The sequence below is a fragment of the Petromyzon marinus genome, chromosome 58 (genome assembly GCF_048934315.1).
Source record: "Petromyzon marinus isolate PM22_M1 ecotype Great Lakes invasive population chromosome 58, UKy_Petmar_22M1.pri1.0, whole genome shotgun sequence".
NCBI lineage: Eukaryota > Metazoa > Chordata > Hyperoartia > Petromyzontiformes > Petromyzontidae > Petromyzon > Petromyzon marinus.
Window position 1 is genome coordinate 1,654,782 of NC_133724.1, and position 15,546 is coordinate 1,670,327.

At 58.5% G+C, this 15,546-nt stretch overlaps 1 protein-coding gene across 1 annotated transcript in view; it reads right to left on the reverse strand.

The window, feature by feature from the left end:
• Positions 1-1,674: 1,674 nt before the first annotated feature.
• The window catches only part of PKD1 (polycystin 1, transient receptor potential channel interacting), a 91,472-nt gene continuing 77,600 nt past the window's right edge, over positions 1,675-15,546 (reverse strand). Inside the window, exons 47-49 of the mRNA XM_076052786.1 lie at positions 13,677-13,811; positions 11,738-12,166; positions 1,675-11,050 (exon numbers count right to left, since the gene is read on the reverse strand). Of these exons, the coding sequence (XP_075908901.1) occupies positions 10,205-11,050; positions 11,738-12,166; positions 13,677-13,811 (1,410 nt within the window). The 3' untranslated portion in view covers positions 1,675-10,204. The remainder of the gene's footprint in view (positions 11,051-11,737; positions 12,167-13,676; positions 13,812-15,546) is intronic.

The window sequence follows — 15,546 nt, forward strand, 5'->3', positions numbered from 1 at the left end:
AAGGCGACCATTGGAGTTTGACTTTCCAACTCCCTCTTCACCAATTACACCGTTCCACGTTTGAGTGTATCTCCCAACTCTAGCATTGAAGTCGCCGAGGAGAATTAGCTTGTCAGTTGTTGGTGTCCTCTGAAGGATTTGGTTGAGTTGGCTGTAGTGGGTCTCCTTGGTGTCTTCTTCAGAGTCCAGTGTTGGTGCATAAGTGCTGATGATGGTTGCATGTTGGTCTTTTGTGAGGTTCAGGCGTAGGGTTAGAAACGCTTATGGATACCAATTGAGAGCTCACTTAAGCTGTGGATGAGCATGTTGACTATTGCAAACCCTACACCATGCAGGCGTCGTTCATGCGCTGGTTTACCCTTACAAAAGAAGGCGTAGCCTCCACTTAGCTCGGTCAGTTGGCCTTCATCCGCCAGACGGGTTTCGCTGAGGGTGGCAATATGGATATTAAATTGTCTCGGCTCGCGTGCCACAAGAGCTGTCCGGCGCTCTGGACGTTGCGAGTTTGGGTTGTCTGTGAAGGTCCTGACATTCCACGATCCAATGTTTAGGTTATATTTATTTTTGCTTCGACCGATAATTATTGATGGTTCCTCTGGTCGCGGTAAGCCAGACAGGATGTTGCGAGGCAGGCGATGTTTAGGGCACCTTTTCTCGCCCCCTCCCCCATTTTGGGGTGAGCAGCGTGGATCCTCGTGGACTGGTCAGTCACAGCTACAGCTGCCGGGATGCACTCCTGCCTAATCCGAGTGCATGACGACCTTCTAATAGCTGCCGCCTTGGTGCTGGGTTGTGACTAGGAGCTTCTAGCTGCATAGGCCTGCCCCGCTCGCCACGTGCCAATCGCCCAAGGGCTTTGGGTGTGTAGTGAGGTGGTGGGATGGCACAGTTTCCCTGGAGGGTGCCAGTGCGTGAATTAATTTAAGTGCAGTGTCCGTTGTACACCAGGCTACCACACGGGGCTTAACCAGGAACCAAGCCTGGGTCCAATGGCAAGGCAGAAAACCAAGACGATTGGAAGGCTCGTCCTGAAGCAACAGACATCCAGTGGCTCCTCCGCCACGTGCCGTTGGCCATCTGGTGGGCCATTGACCACTTGGTATCCACCCAGGATTTTATCAGGGTTTACTCTCTTAGCCTAAGTGGCTAACCAGAGCCCCGTTAGCCAGCGCGTTTCCAGGCGCGTCCAGGCGAGTCCTTCATGGTTACCGAAGCGGCCCATGTGGTTGAACCAATAACTTCACCCTGTCTGGCAATCCTGTACTTTACCTGTTACCACCTCCCATGACGTGGACGAGGGGTTGTTTTTTGGGAGGCACAACGTCAAATATAAAGACAAAGACCCCCCATATATATTTAACACTGTTGGGGCAAGTGCTGTCAGCGGGCAGCCCATATGAAGGCCGCCACGGTACGAGCGGGTGGGTGGCCAGCATCACGTCCGACCGCCATTGTCTCTCCAGTAGTGATGTTTACACACCACATCAGGTTCTCATTTGAGGCTGAGTCAACCTAGAGGAGGCCCAGGACCGATTCAGATGAATCGTCACTGGCGTTGGCTGTGAGCGGGAATCAAACTCGGGTCCGCTAGCCGCCACACCCTCCACCACTGACTCACCAACCCACCCACCCACCCACAGGACGAGAGCGAGACAGAGACACGGGCAAGGGCGATCACAATCACTCAAGTCAGAGTCTTTATTTGACCTCCGTTGTAACAACAACAAAAACCAAAACCACACGAACTCCCGTGACCACCCCCCCAACCCCTGCCTCGGCTGGGGCCTCATCGTCACCCACCCAGAGTCCACGAACTCAACTACAGTGGGGTTGCCGTTGATCGGTACCACCAGCGGTGACGAATGTTGCCAGTGAAGTGTAATAGCGCCGGCTGGTGGACAGCAGCGGCAACTGTGGTGGACAGATAGTACACAAGCCGGTGAGGCCGTGCACGTTGTTGTGGGCAGAGGGGAGGAACGAGGGCAAGGGTCACGGAGGGCCACGTCTGGAGGCCCCTGAAATCTGCTAGCGGGTTCGGGAAGGGAGGCGCGGTCAGGGCAGAGCCAGGGCCGCGCTAGGAGCATGAGAGGAACCGAGAGCGAGGGGGCTCGAGGCTGCCGGTTCTGGGAATGGACTCGTCTCGTCGTTGCTGTCGTCTCGTCGTCGTCGTCGCTAAACGTCTCCGCTGGACGTTGCGCTACGAAGGAGAGGAGTTGGCTATCTCAGTCAGCGCCGTCAGTGTTAGACGGCCAGTGTTATGTACGGGCGAGGCTGAGCTACAGTTGAGAGTGTGCGGACGAGACCGTGGAAGTTGTTAATCAAGAAAGTGCCTCCTAAAAAACTCTCTGAATCGTTGACACTAGACCAGCAATCACCCTCCCTCTCCCCCTCTCCCACCACCACCGCCGCCGGTTATGGCAGCAGGGACGGGTGCCTGGGTTCAAACCATGCCGTCTTTCAGCCGCCTGTGGTTAAACGGGGCCAACTCAAGCGGCAAATGAGTCAATTGATTTGTCTGCCTGCCTGCCTTAAATCAGTCGCATTGAGGCATTGGTGTTCACCTTCCGGTTAATGTCCTGCAAGAGCCAGTGGTGGAGATGGCACACTCCTAATGCGTGTAGTCTGATGGACTCACACACCTGACTGGTGCTCACTGTATGGACCCAGGAAGGGAGGGATGATGGGCCGAATGAACCTCCACCATTCCCACCTCCCCACACTGGACGTTGTGCCCAAGTGATATTCACCATCAACTCCCAACACTTCTCAGAACTACCATGGCGATCTGACAAAATTCTGCCAGAGAATCATTGGGAACATTGGTCACCCGCAGTGGTACCGATAGGACAACTTAAGGGCGTAACGACCCGATTGCCCAGCAGATGCACACGATTGCCACCTCCTGCTCCACCGCCAACAACGACAACCGCCACTCCCGCCGTGATAACACCACGGCGCTTGTGCCAGGCTTGGTGCACTTTACCTCCTCCACACTGCTGTTGTGGAATACCCGTACCGCTCACGCACGCACACGTGCAGCGTATGCACAAAGCGCGGTCGATAACAATCAATGTAGTCATTGCGCGTACCAGTGGAGCAGATAAGTGCACTAAAATCGTGATACACGCATGAAACTCGCTCGAGATATCCACAATTTTTTGCCCAAGGCCACAATTTTGAGTGGCTGTCATCTTTGATTGTGGCGGCCATTTTTTTTATTTCGGCGGCTATTTTTTGGGGAGGGGGGGCATCTTTTATTTTGGTGGCCATCTTCGATGTTCTTATTAAAATCACCCTGGGAGACAACATGTGCCGAAAGTGGAGCTCGCATGCAACGATTCTCCGCATTATCAGCTCCACAAGTGCACACACACCCGTGCGCACGACGCACCGTCGCACATACAAACAGAAGTGGCACACAAGATGTGGGTACAAGTGGAGAACGCACGATGTACACCTCGGAATGCGCTGGAACCAGAAGTCTCACTCCATCTCCGCAATAACAAAGATCCCCCGTATAGCCTTAACAGACGTTGGGGCAAGTGCTGTTAGCGAGCACCCATGAAGGCACACAAGGGGGGTGGGTGGCCAGCATGACGACCGGCCGCCTTTGTCTCCTGAGTTGCAATGTTTACAATAAACCGCACAAAATACTAATTTGAGGCTGAGTCGACCTAGGGGAAGCCCAGGACCGGCTCGGATAATCGTCGCCGGGTTCGTAGCGCAGCGCGCGAACCGCTGCACCACCGCTCCGCCACCGCTCCCTACACTGCCGCGAACCAAACTCACGCATGGCGCCAGCGGGCAGCGCGTTCGCCACGTATTGCAGAGGTGCGCAGTTGGAATCCAGCCGGCCGCCCTGGTTAATACTGCGGCGGTGGGTTGATTCACCACGATAATACTCCTGCACGCCATCCATTTCGCTCATGGCAGATCCCCGTGACGTCATTCGAAACGAGTAGGGTGCCGCCGCCGGCATCGCGGTCCAAATTTGGCAACATCCGAAAGGTTACACGGCAAGTCACTTTAACAATTGTTCGACTTGTAACGCCACCGCCGCCGCCGCCGCACAGCGTCCACTTGCTCTCGTACAGAGAGAGCGGGGGGGCGGGGGGACGACTCGAAGGCGTGAGGAGGAGGAACCACGGGATCCAGCAGCAGCCACGCGGTGATCCACTGGCGCTGCCAACAATAGCCCAAGCTCTGCGGTCCTCTAGAGACGAACACTGGGATTACACATCGCCATAACAAATCGTCAACCCCCCCCCCCAACCCCTCGCTTACCGGCAGATCAAGTGCCAGGCTTGCCGGCCAGGCGGCTGAGCCAACTTGTGCCTTGCTGCGAAGGGACAGCGCCACGTGATGCCCCCCCCCCTCCCACCTCACCGCCAACACGGCCGAACAAAGGGGGGCGGCCCAAGTCAAGACGCACAATCATTGTCACCGCGACGTCGCCGTCATCGTCATCATCGTCGTCGTTCTGCCCGAGCGGGGGCAGAGAGTCTGCAAGTGCTTCACTCCTCTCTCTTGACGGACGGGCCCTAGGGCTGGCCGTGCGCCACGACAGGCCACGGGTGTGGGTGGGGTTAGGGGGGGGGGGTTAGGCCGCCCACCTCGCCAGGAGAGCCGCACGGGGGGCCCACAGGTCTGGCGTCTTGTCTCCGAGGCGTCTCCGAGGCGTCTCCGAGGCGTCTCCGCCCAACGACAGGTCCTTGACTCCAAGCTCCCTCCCTCCACGCTCTCGGCGGGTCGAATCCCGAATACAGACTCTTTAATTTGGACTGCAGGAGGAATCCGATGAAGCTCTTATTCACAGAGGTCAAGTAGGAGCATGGGGTCGGCAAGTCATCAACGCCCTCTTCGTCATCCCCTGCGCAGGGTCTCCCTGCCTTTGCGGAAGCGGTCAGCCGCATCACCGCCCTCTCTCGGTCTCTCTGCATCTTTTCCCCAACGCCCCCCCCCCCACCCACTGCCTCCCCCACCCCGAGAGCCTTCCACAGCTTTCCTCGTCAAGATTTCACCCCTGATAATGATCTGCTCCTCCAATCTACGTCTTCCTCTTTCTGGATCCGTAACGCACAGCACCGTCACACACGGCACCCTCACACACAGCACCGTCACACCCAGCATTATCACACACAGCACCGTCACACACAGCACCCTCACACACATCACCGTCACACACAGTACCGTCACACACAGCACCCTCACACACAGCACCGTCACACACAGTACCGTCACACACGGCACCCTCACACACAGCACCGTCACACCCAGCATTATCACACACAGCACCGTCACACACAGCACTCTCACACACAGCACTCTCACACAGTACCGTCACACACAGCACCGTCATACACAGCACCCTCACACACAGCACCGTCACACAGCACCGTCACACACAGCACCGTCAAACAGCATTATCACACACAGCACCGTCACACACAGCACTCTCATACACAGCACCGTCACACAGTACCGTCACACACAGCACCGTCACACACAGCATTATCACACACAGCACCGTCATACACTGCATCACCGTACAACATCGTCACACAGCAGCACCACTCACAGCACCATCACCAGTGCGACCTTCCTTCCACAACCTCGTTCGTCACCATGTCACCTCTGCGCCTGTGCCCAATCCACACCGGCCGCCCCGTCTGGACCGAGATGCACCTCCTCCCGAGCTGCGCCCGTGCCCCTTCCATCTCAGGGGCTATTCCCAACCTCCCCGCGTAACCCTCGTTAGCTCACGGTCCCGAGTTTCTGCCGCGTACAATGACGCTCCCCACTCCGATCCCGGCTCTCCGTGGGATCAGGACTCGCCCATGCTCGCCACGAATGAACCACAATGCCTCGGGTGCTCATCTCGTCAAGGAGCACGAACCACCACCGCTGAAATTCCGCCCAACCTCGCAGCTTTTTGGCTAAGCCGTCGAACAAAGACGGCGGTCACCGAATCGTCGTGCGGCGCTTTTCGGACGCGCTTTCCGCGGCCGTCTGGAACGCTCTTCCCTTCCGATATCAGGAAGCCGCTGGGAGCTGTGCACTTTTAAATCATCATCATCATCTAGATTGACGAACTCGTTTTTTTAGAACTGCTGTTTGTGTTTAGTTTGTCGTCCTTTCCCGCACCTCCGATGGGCTCGGTTGGCCACGTACGGTGCCAAATAAGTTCAGCATACAAACGTACAAAAAGAGCTTCATAGCTCATTGGATTGCTCCAGGATAAATAAAGATTCCGATTCCTCATAACTCCATCGCCGACGGGCCAGGCTCACTGCAACTACAAAGATCCCCCATGTAGCCTACGCACGCCGTTTGGGGCAAGTGCCGCTGGCGAGGACATACGAAGGCCGGAACGGCGCACGAGGGGAGTGGTGTGGTCGGAGAAACGCACTCCCTCCCGGCCGCCGTTGTGTCCCCCGGCGCTGATGTTTCCGCACGTACCGCACCGGGTACTCAATTGAAGGCCGAGTTGACCTCAAGGGACCGGTTCCGATGTCCGCCGGCGATGTCGGCCGCGAGCGGGAATCGAACGCGGGGCGGCAAGGTAAAAGTGACGCGGCGCGCTAACCGCCACGTCACCATTCCCCCACGGTTGCTATTAAAAACACGCACGCACACGTAGACGCACACGCACACGCACAGTGGCACACATTGGGCAGCAACCACTGACAAATCACGTCATGTACATTTGGCACTTCGCATATAACACTACACAAAAACAAAGGTCCCCCACCCCCGCCTTAACAGACCGTTGGGGCAAGTGCTGTTAAGCGAGCAGCACCTGTGTAGGCCGGCACGCCACACGCGGGGGTGGGTTGGCCAGCATCACGCCCGGCCGCCTTTGTCTCCCCAGTGGCAATGTTTTTACACATCGCACCAGGTACTCATTTTAGGCCGAATCGGCCTAGGGGGGAGGCACGGGACCGGTTCAGACATTCGCCACCGTTATTGGTCGAGAGCGGGACTCGAACTCGGGTCGCCGGGGACCGCAGCGCCACCGCTCCCCGCACCGCACGATGAGGGGGAGACACACACGGGGTGACGCACGCACGCACGCACGCACGCACGCGGGCGCATTTAAAATTAAATCACAACTTTACCTGAATGGAGTTTGTTCTGGGCACAATTAAAAGTTCGTCATGGACGCGGAGAGATTGCAATCGTCCGCCCGACATCGCGGGGCAACGGTGGCGCGTGCCCCACCGCTCCACCATGCCAGCGCCGCATCCCTCCCACAGCGCCACGCACGGCTCACAATGAGGGTTGCCACCCATCCTGGGTTTTCTCTGGACTCCCACCACCCCTCTCTCCTGCGTCGACTGCGCGCCAGTTGTGGGATCTGCCGGGAGGGGGGATAGCAGCGGCGGTGGCGGCGATGGCATCGGTGGCTTCGGCCAAGACGGCAACACCGCCATCGTCGTCGTCACCTCCGTCACACCTCGCCGGGCGAAGGAGCCTGCTGCCCGCCCCGGGGGGAACCCTCCAAGTGTTCGCGGTTGACTTGACAAGCTGGCCATCGAACAAAGACTGGCCGTCTGGAATGATCTTCTCCTCCGATATTAGGAAGCTACTGGACCTGTGCACTTTGAAATCACCTGGACTGAAAGCTCATTTTTTTCGAGCTGCTCTCTGCGTTTAGTTTCGTCGCCCTTCCTCCCGCACCTCAGATTAGCGCGGTTAGGCTACGTACGGTGCGAAAGGAGTTCAACATATTGCAAACATGATGCCTTGAATAAAGGTGTCAGTTTTTGTGCCAGTTAAAAGGGTAAAACCTATTACTATAACGAGTTCAACATAGGTACGGACACACACAGCCAACACGCCCACGGTAAGTCATCGGACTTTGGGGTGAGGCCACGTACGGCCTGGCCGCGGCCGCGGTGCGTCGTGCAGAACCATCCACCACCCGACGACGACGACGATGACGACGAGGCCGAAGCGAATTAAGCTGTCGCGCGGAGCGCCAGCGCTGCGCCGTCACCACCGCCGCGCCGGCTGCGATCATTTCAGAGAGCAACACGCGCAACGACTATCGGCGTACAAATCTGGCAGCGGTTGGGGCCAGAACGTCCCGGAAGCCACTCTGTTAAAAAAAATATATATACCTTTTTTTTCATTTGATCAGGTAAGGCCCCACTGAGCTATGTGGCTCTTTGTTTTTCAGAAGCGACCCGGTCATCGCAGATGATAGCTCAACGAAGGGGCTTATCGTCGTCGTGTGGAAATTTACAGCGGCAGCCAAAAACTCGCGGGCGCGCGCGCTTCACTCGCAATCGCGGACTTTGTGAGTTGGGTAGCAAGAATGATGATTGCACCGACGGCCCAATGGAGACGACGCATTCACGTCGCGGAGAGCGAGGGAGAGGGCGAGGGACACTGGGCAGCTCCCCAGCATCGTTTCAAGCGAGCTGATAAGGACACCGTGTGCCGAAGCCGGTCCGGAGCTTTGCTTGCCGTGAAACGATGCTGCTGCTGCTGCTGCTGCTCAAATACCCAGAAGGCAGTGGCGTGTGGCAGAGGGGGTCGGGTACGAAATACTGTTTATGTTTCCGTGTGGAGAAAGGGATACGTTGTGAAGCACTCCTCCTCCACTTCCTCCTTTGTCTTCCTCCCATGATGGCTCCTGCCCTGGGGTGTTTTGCAGCTCCGAGGTGGCAACCTCCCCCCCGCTAGAACCTTCCCGTGAACCCTTCTCCCGTTGGTGAGGGTGGTGTCCCGTTCACCGCACGAGCGGCTCAGCGTGAATTTGACTTAGAGAGGCGTAGCAGCAGCGCCGTTGTTTTTAAAGGCACTGAACTCACCGCAGAGAACCGTCGCGGCACGGCCGCACTCTACGACAGCTGGCACCTGTGTCACACGCCATCCCGCGTGGCCTTGTGGGAGCCTTGGTACCGACAACGTTATTTTATTCATTCTTCCGATTCCATTCCGATGACGTGCACGGACGTCATCGGAACGGGAAAAAGTTCGTAGCAACTCGCGGGGCGCCAAACCTCCGCGGAGAGCGGAATCGTCAGCGTAACCGCGCGCTCCGCCTCTCCGGGGAACGCCACGGTCGTTCACCGGTCGGCGCCGGGCAACGTCGCCGACGCGTCGCCGGCTCGGCACGCCATACACAAAGTGCAAAGTGCAACAACAAACCCCAACGCAGAGCCCGGCGACCACGGCCGGACACCCCGCTCAGCCGAACAACATCCTGTCGCCGCTGCTTTGCCCACATGCGAGCGAGCGGTTGAGCGGCGAGGACGCGTCTGGCCCCGCGCCCCCTTCGCAGCGGATCCCTGGCTCTGCCCTCGCCAACGCCCGCCCACCCCCGACCCACCTCCGCCCGGGACGGCTACGACCGATCGTCGTGGTTGCGCGAACGCGTCGTCGCCGCGCGCCCGCCGGGCCTGAGGGGTCCGGAGCCTGCGCCTCCGCTACGAGCGAGCGAGCAACCGGTCGCTCGCGCGTGGACGCGCCTCGATTTGGTTAAACTCTGTGGGGCAGCCAAGCAAGAAGGCAGCCGGCCCAGAGGGCAGCCGGCCCAGAGGGCAGCCGCTCTTGTCTCAGGTGGAAGTGTCCATTGACAAGTGCCTCGCCCACTCCATCACTCCCACACGACAATATTTGGTCGAATAAAAAAACCCAGACAAAAAAACGATAATCTGTCGGATCGACGGAACGCGAGGGCGACACGTGGCGGACCGCGAGCCACACCGCCGCGTGCGGTCGCCGCGGTTGGGCTGCTGCTGCTGCTGCGACGTCCGACGTTTCGCCCCTCGCGCCAGGAAGCGTCGGTGCTTCCTCGGGTTTCCCGAAGAAGCTCTCTCCCAGTGCGGCTCGGCGGGAGAGCTCGCTGCCGAACAGCTCCGCCACAGTGCCACCGACAGCGCCAATAAATAATCAGCTGTGTCCCCAGCTGCTGCCACCGTTGCCGCTGGCGATCGCCAAAAACACCGCGCTCACGTAGACGCACGTCGACTCTACGCATTTCAAGCCGTCGGGCACAAGAAGAGTGCCCCTCTGGCTTTGGCAAGCGAGCGTCGTTCCTACGTACGGCTTGTACAGCGTCGGCGCCGGCTTCCCGGCACAGCTAACGCCGTGTGACGGTGATCCGCGGCCAGGCCGGCGGACTGCCCCTGCCCCCGCCAGCCCCGGGCAGCGCCGCTCGCCTCCGGAACGATCGAGCGGCAGCGTGGCCCGCCTACCACGCGCTCCTCTTGATGCTCTGCGTCGCGATGGCGGCGGCGCTGGGCTGCGCCAGACCGCCGCCCCCCCCCGCGGCCTCCTCCGCGCCGGTCCAGCCGCGCGGCCCCCCGAACGGCACCAGCGGCAGCACGGCACCACCGGTAACGCCGGCGCCGCCCGCGAACGCCCCGGGAAGCTGCGAGTGTCGCTGCCCGAGCGCCGGCACCTCCTTGCTGAAGAGCGGCCGTGGCGGCGCGCGGTACCCAGAGACGGCCCTAACGGTCGGGGCGGCCTCGGCGCCGTCTTGATCCGCCGCTGACCGCGGTGCTTGCGGCAACTCCGGACGCCTGCTCCTCCGCCGCGCGCCGTCGGCGGCGCCGGGCGGGGGTTTGGCGGCGGGCGCCGTTTCCCGCGCGGCTTCCTCGCGGGTCTCCCCGCTCGCCGCCTGACCCTCGGCCGCCCCCCTCGGCTCGGGCGGCGCCGCCGGCGGCGGCGGCGGCTCGGGGCCGGCGCCGAGCCGGAGCCGCACGTCCTCGAGCGCCAGCTCCAGGCGGAGCACGTCGTCGGTGAGCTCGCACACGCGCTCGAACAGCGCCAGCACGCGCTCGGCCGCGGGCCCCGCCGCCGCGTAGCACCGCTCCAGCTCCTCCCGTGCCAGCGGCGCCGGCGACGCCGGCTGCTCCGTGCCGGCCCGCGACGTCGACGACGCCGACGTCCCGAGCAGCGACGAGGCGGACGACGCCGACGACGCCGACGACGACACGGAGGAGGAGGTGGGCGGGCGGGGAGGCGGAGACAGCGCGTCGCGGGAGGATCGCGACGGCAGGGACTCCATGCCCTCGAACTTCACCTTGTGGCGGAACTGTGTGGGCACAAGGGGCAAGGGGGCACCGGGGGATCAGAGGACGAGGGAATAAGGGGACGAGTCCGGTGGCCACGCGCCGTGCCGTGCCCGCGGTTCTGGTTTCCATGGCAGCCGATGGGCTCCACCGTCCGTGGGGATTCAGCCGAGTCCCACAGGAGGGGCTCGGAGGGTCGGAGCGCCGAGCCGAGCTGGGCCCAAGCCTCGAACCCAAAACCTCCGCGCTGGCGCTCGGCCCACATCGCCGCCCGATCTGCCAGGCTGCCTCGTGCTGACCGGGCACTGCGGTGGCTAGGAGATGTTAACTACCTCGCCTGGTATACAGGAGGTCATCGGTTCGATCCTGACCCTGACGCCTGCTGTACATTTGGGGTTTGTGCGTCTCTCTCTTTCCCCGTGGCTGCGTGGAATTTTCTCCGGGTCCTCGGGTTTTTCCCTCCACATTTAGAGAATCAACATCACAACGCGTTTAGAGTATTAGGCTGCTATGAATTTCGACATGACGATGATAATCCACTTCTCTAAGCTATCGTTGTGAAGGCCAGGTCACTGATAAAAAAAAAAATATATATAGCTCAGTGGAGCCTTACCGAATATAAATAAAAAACAGTTTAATTGTTTTTTTTTTTAGACCGCCACGCCGACCGGACCGGATCTAGCGGCGAGCTCGGCTAGGGCGCCCGTTACCTCCTTGGCCTTGCTCAGGCCCAGCACGAGGCGGACGCGCTTGAGCAGGAACTCGGCCATCTCGTAATCCTGCGGCGCCACCGCGGGCCGCCGAGCCTCGGCGCGCTCCCGCCGGTGCGCCGCCACCAGCGCCGCGGCGAACCCGCGCGCCAGCGCCGCGCCCGCGCCCAGCGCCAGCAGCAGCAGGAAGGCGGCCGCCGCCCACGGCCACGCGGCCTCCGGCTGGGAGGACCACGGCTGGGCGGGCGGCGGCGGCGAAAACGCCGAACACCACGACCACCGGGACGGCGGCGGCGGCGGCGTCGAGGGCGGCGGCGACGGTGGTGCCGGTGCCGCCAGCAGCAGCCGGCGCCCCGAGCGAAGCGCCGACACGAGCGAGCCCAGCGCGAGGCCGAAGCGACGGAAGCAGCTGACGCGCTGCGAGAAAATCTGGCGGCGCAGAGGAAAGAGCGGGTGAGCTTCCTCGTGTCTTTGTCTGTGTGTGAGTGTGTCTTTGTCTGTGTGTGAGTGTGTCTTTGTGTGTCTTTGTCTGTGTGTGAGTGTGTCTTTGTGTGTCTTTGTCTGTGTGTGAGTATGTCTTTGTGTGTCTTTGTCTGTGTGTGAGTGTGTCTTTGTGTGTCTTTGTCTGTGTGTGAGTGTGTCTTTGTGTGTCTTTGTCTGTGTGTGAGTGTGTCTTTGTCTGTGTGTGTCTTAGTCTTTGAGTGTCTTTTTCTGCATGTGTATCTTGTCTTTGTGTGTCTTTGTCTGTGTGTGTCTTTGTCTGTGTGTGTCTTTGTCTGTGTGTGAGTGTCTGTGTGTGTTTGTCTGTGTGTTTGTCTTTGTGTGAGTGTCTGTGTGTGTCTTTGTGTGTGAGTGTCTGTGTGTGTTTGTCTTTGTGTGAGTGTCTGTGTGTGAGTGCCTGTGTGTCTTTGTCTGTGTGTGAGTGTCTGTGTGTGAGTGTCTGCGTGTGAGTGTCTGTGTGTGTTTGCCTTTGTGTGTTTTTGACTCCGTGTGTGTGTGTGTCTTCGTTTTTTTATGTGTAGGGAATGCTATCAGGAGCGGTAGTGTAGGAGCGGTTAGCACGCTGCACAACGAACCGGGAGATGCGAGTTCGATTCCTGCTCACGGCCAACTCCGGTGATGATTATTCTGAACCGGTGCTGAGCCTCCCCCAGGTCAGTATGTGCGTTCACTTGTGTATTGACCGATACGTTTATTGACAGTAGGTGAGTTATTCAGTGTTGATTCGCAGCTGAATAGAGAGGGGTGTGTTAAGTAGGAGTGGGTGTTGTTGCGTGTGGCTGTGTGTGTGGAGGGCAGAGGAGCGACACTCACAACGAAGAGCGGAGCGCCGGGCGGCTAAAACGCAGCGAGTTGGCACACTCGGGGGCACAGGTGGTGGCGCATCTACCGGTCATCTCAGTCAGCCGACCCATGGCACCCGTGACCTCCCGTCAGCGAGCCGACAACACTTCACGTGGCCTCAACGTGCACATAGGCTGGCCACAAGCGTCGTGGTGACGTCGCCGCCACTCGGTATAAACAAATATTACGATTCTGACTTAGTGGCGAACGGCGGCTGTTGTTTTTGCTGTTGTTGTGTGTGTGAACACGGTGCGGTGTTGTACACGTGTTGGCTCTGCGTGGTGAGAGATGTGTCAGACGTCGTGCGACGTAGTCGCATGGGAGCCGTGCGCCAGTCCGTACGCGTGCGTGTGTGCTTACTGCAACGCGGCAGTGTGTACGCGTGCGTGTGTGCTTACTGCAACGCGCAAATCCGTACGCGTGCGTGTGTGCAACGTGGCAGTGTGTACGCGCGCGTGCGTGCGTACGTACGTACAGAGTACAATGCGGCAGCCTGCATCCGTGCGTGCGTACAGACTGCAACGTGGCAGCGTGTACGCGTGCGTGTGCGTACAGGCTGCAACGTGGCGGCGTGTACGTGCGCCCTCTCACCCACCAGGAAGCCCAGCTGCGTGAAGGCCAGCAGCGCCGTCAGGAAGAGCGCCAGCGCCCGCCACAGCCGCGGCCACGCTCGCTCCAACGTCTTGCCCAGAAGGGCCCACGCGCGAACAAACCGCACCTGCCGTGCCACCTGCGGGGTGGTTGGTGGGGTCGTTATTATCAATAATAATAACGACGATAATTCATTTGTTCGTCACATTACAGTAGAGCTCTCGATAATACGTGCTGATGATGGGGAGGATGGCTGCGGATAATTCAAAATCGCGGAAAATAATAAAAACATATTCCCACGGATCTCTGTGCCAAAAACCCCCAAGATGGGTAGAAATTAGATTGAAATTAAGAAAATTGACCTTTAAAGTATTAAAGCTTTCGTGACTGCATAAAATTACTCATTGTTTTTTTCGGTAAAGTCACGTATGTAGAAATACAATAAAATTATATTAAATGTATTGTATGTATTTCTACATATGTGACTTTACTGGAAAAACCCATGAGTAAAATTGAGCTTCTAAATTAACAAAACAAAAAATTGTCGTGCTAATGATCGACTGACCGATGCACGTGCTCAGTGATAATGACACTTTCCTGCTGCCGCGCAGCAGAAGACTTGGCCCACTAAGTGGATAACAGCAGCAGATCCACGCCAGGCAACGTCAATCAAACTCCGCGCCCACTGTTGTAAAACAAATGCAACTACTGTACTGTAGAGGCGTTCACGTGGATTTCGGATTAACCGGAGCAACATATTTGTTCGCTTGAAGCACGCGACTTGTAACAAACACTTCCGAGAATAACAATGTGTTACTGTTTTGAGATGATTATTATTTTGGGCTTAAGAGAAAATTCCACGAGTTGTGTAAATTTACGTCAAAATCTCAGGTGCAGCGCGGTTAATCCGCAGATCGGATAAACGGCACGCGGATAACTTTCGATTTAAAGCTTTCGTGACTGCAAGGATTCATCTTCTTTGGTTCTTTCGGTAAAGTCACCACGTAGAATGAGAATAAAATAATAAAATAATAAAATAAAATAACACGATAAAATTCTCACGACGTTTCGGCCACAACACAAGCGCTGCCCTCGAGACAGTCTCGTCCCTTCACCTGATGAAGGCCGCTTGTGTTGTGGCCGAAACGTCGTGAGAATTTTATTGCGTCATTTTATTTTATTAATTTATTATTTTATTCTCATTCTACGTGGTGGTGACTTCACACCGAAAGAACCAAAGAAGACGCACGCGAATAATTATCGAGAGTCGTCTGCAGCCAGCCAGCGACGGACCGCTGAGTGCCAAACCCGTGACCTCTTGCGGCAGCGTTCACACGAACCACCGTCCCCCGGCATCCCCCAGTGATTTTCTTCGATCCGCGTATCGCGTGGGGGGGGAGGGGGGGGGCACGGGGAGGGCGGCACCATCCCTTTGAGGGGGGGGTCGCAAGCTCTCACTTCGGAGGTTGAGCGAAGCACACAATCTGCTGCGGGGGGGGTTTGCGCGTTGAGACGGGGTGGGGGTGGGGGGGGTGACACGCGTCCACAGAGCGACAACACCACGGCCGTCTCGCCCGGGCTGAGCTCTCGATCGTCGCCAGCAGATGCAGGGAAGTAAATATTAACAGTTTACGCGGCTTTTTTTCCCTCAATCCGCGACGTTGCTGAAGTAGCGGGTTGTCGACTCAGCCTCAAATGAGTAGCCGGCGCGGTGTGTGGTAAACAATCGCCACCGGGAAGACAAAGGCGGCCGGGCGTGGTCCTGGCCACCTGCCCCGGCATGCGCCGTGCCGGCCTTCGCAGGTGCTACGGCACTTGCCCCAACAGTCCGTTTCCCGGCATGCGCGGGGGGCTCTTTGTCTTTGCGCGCGTTC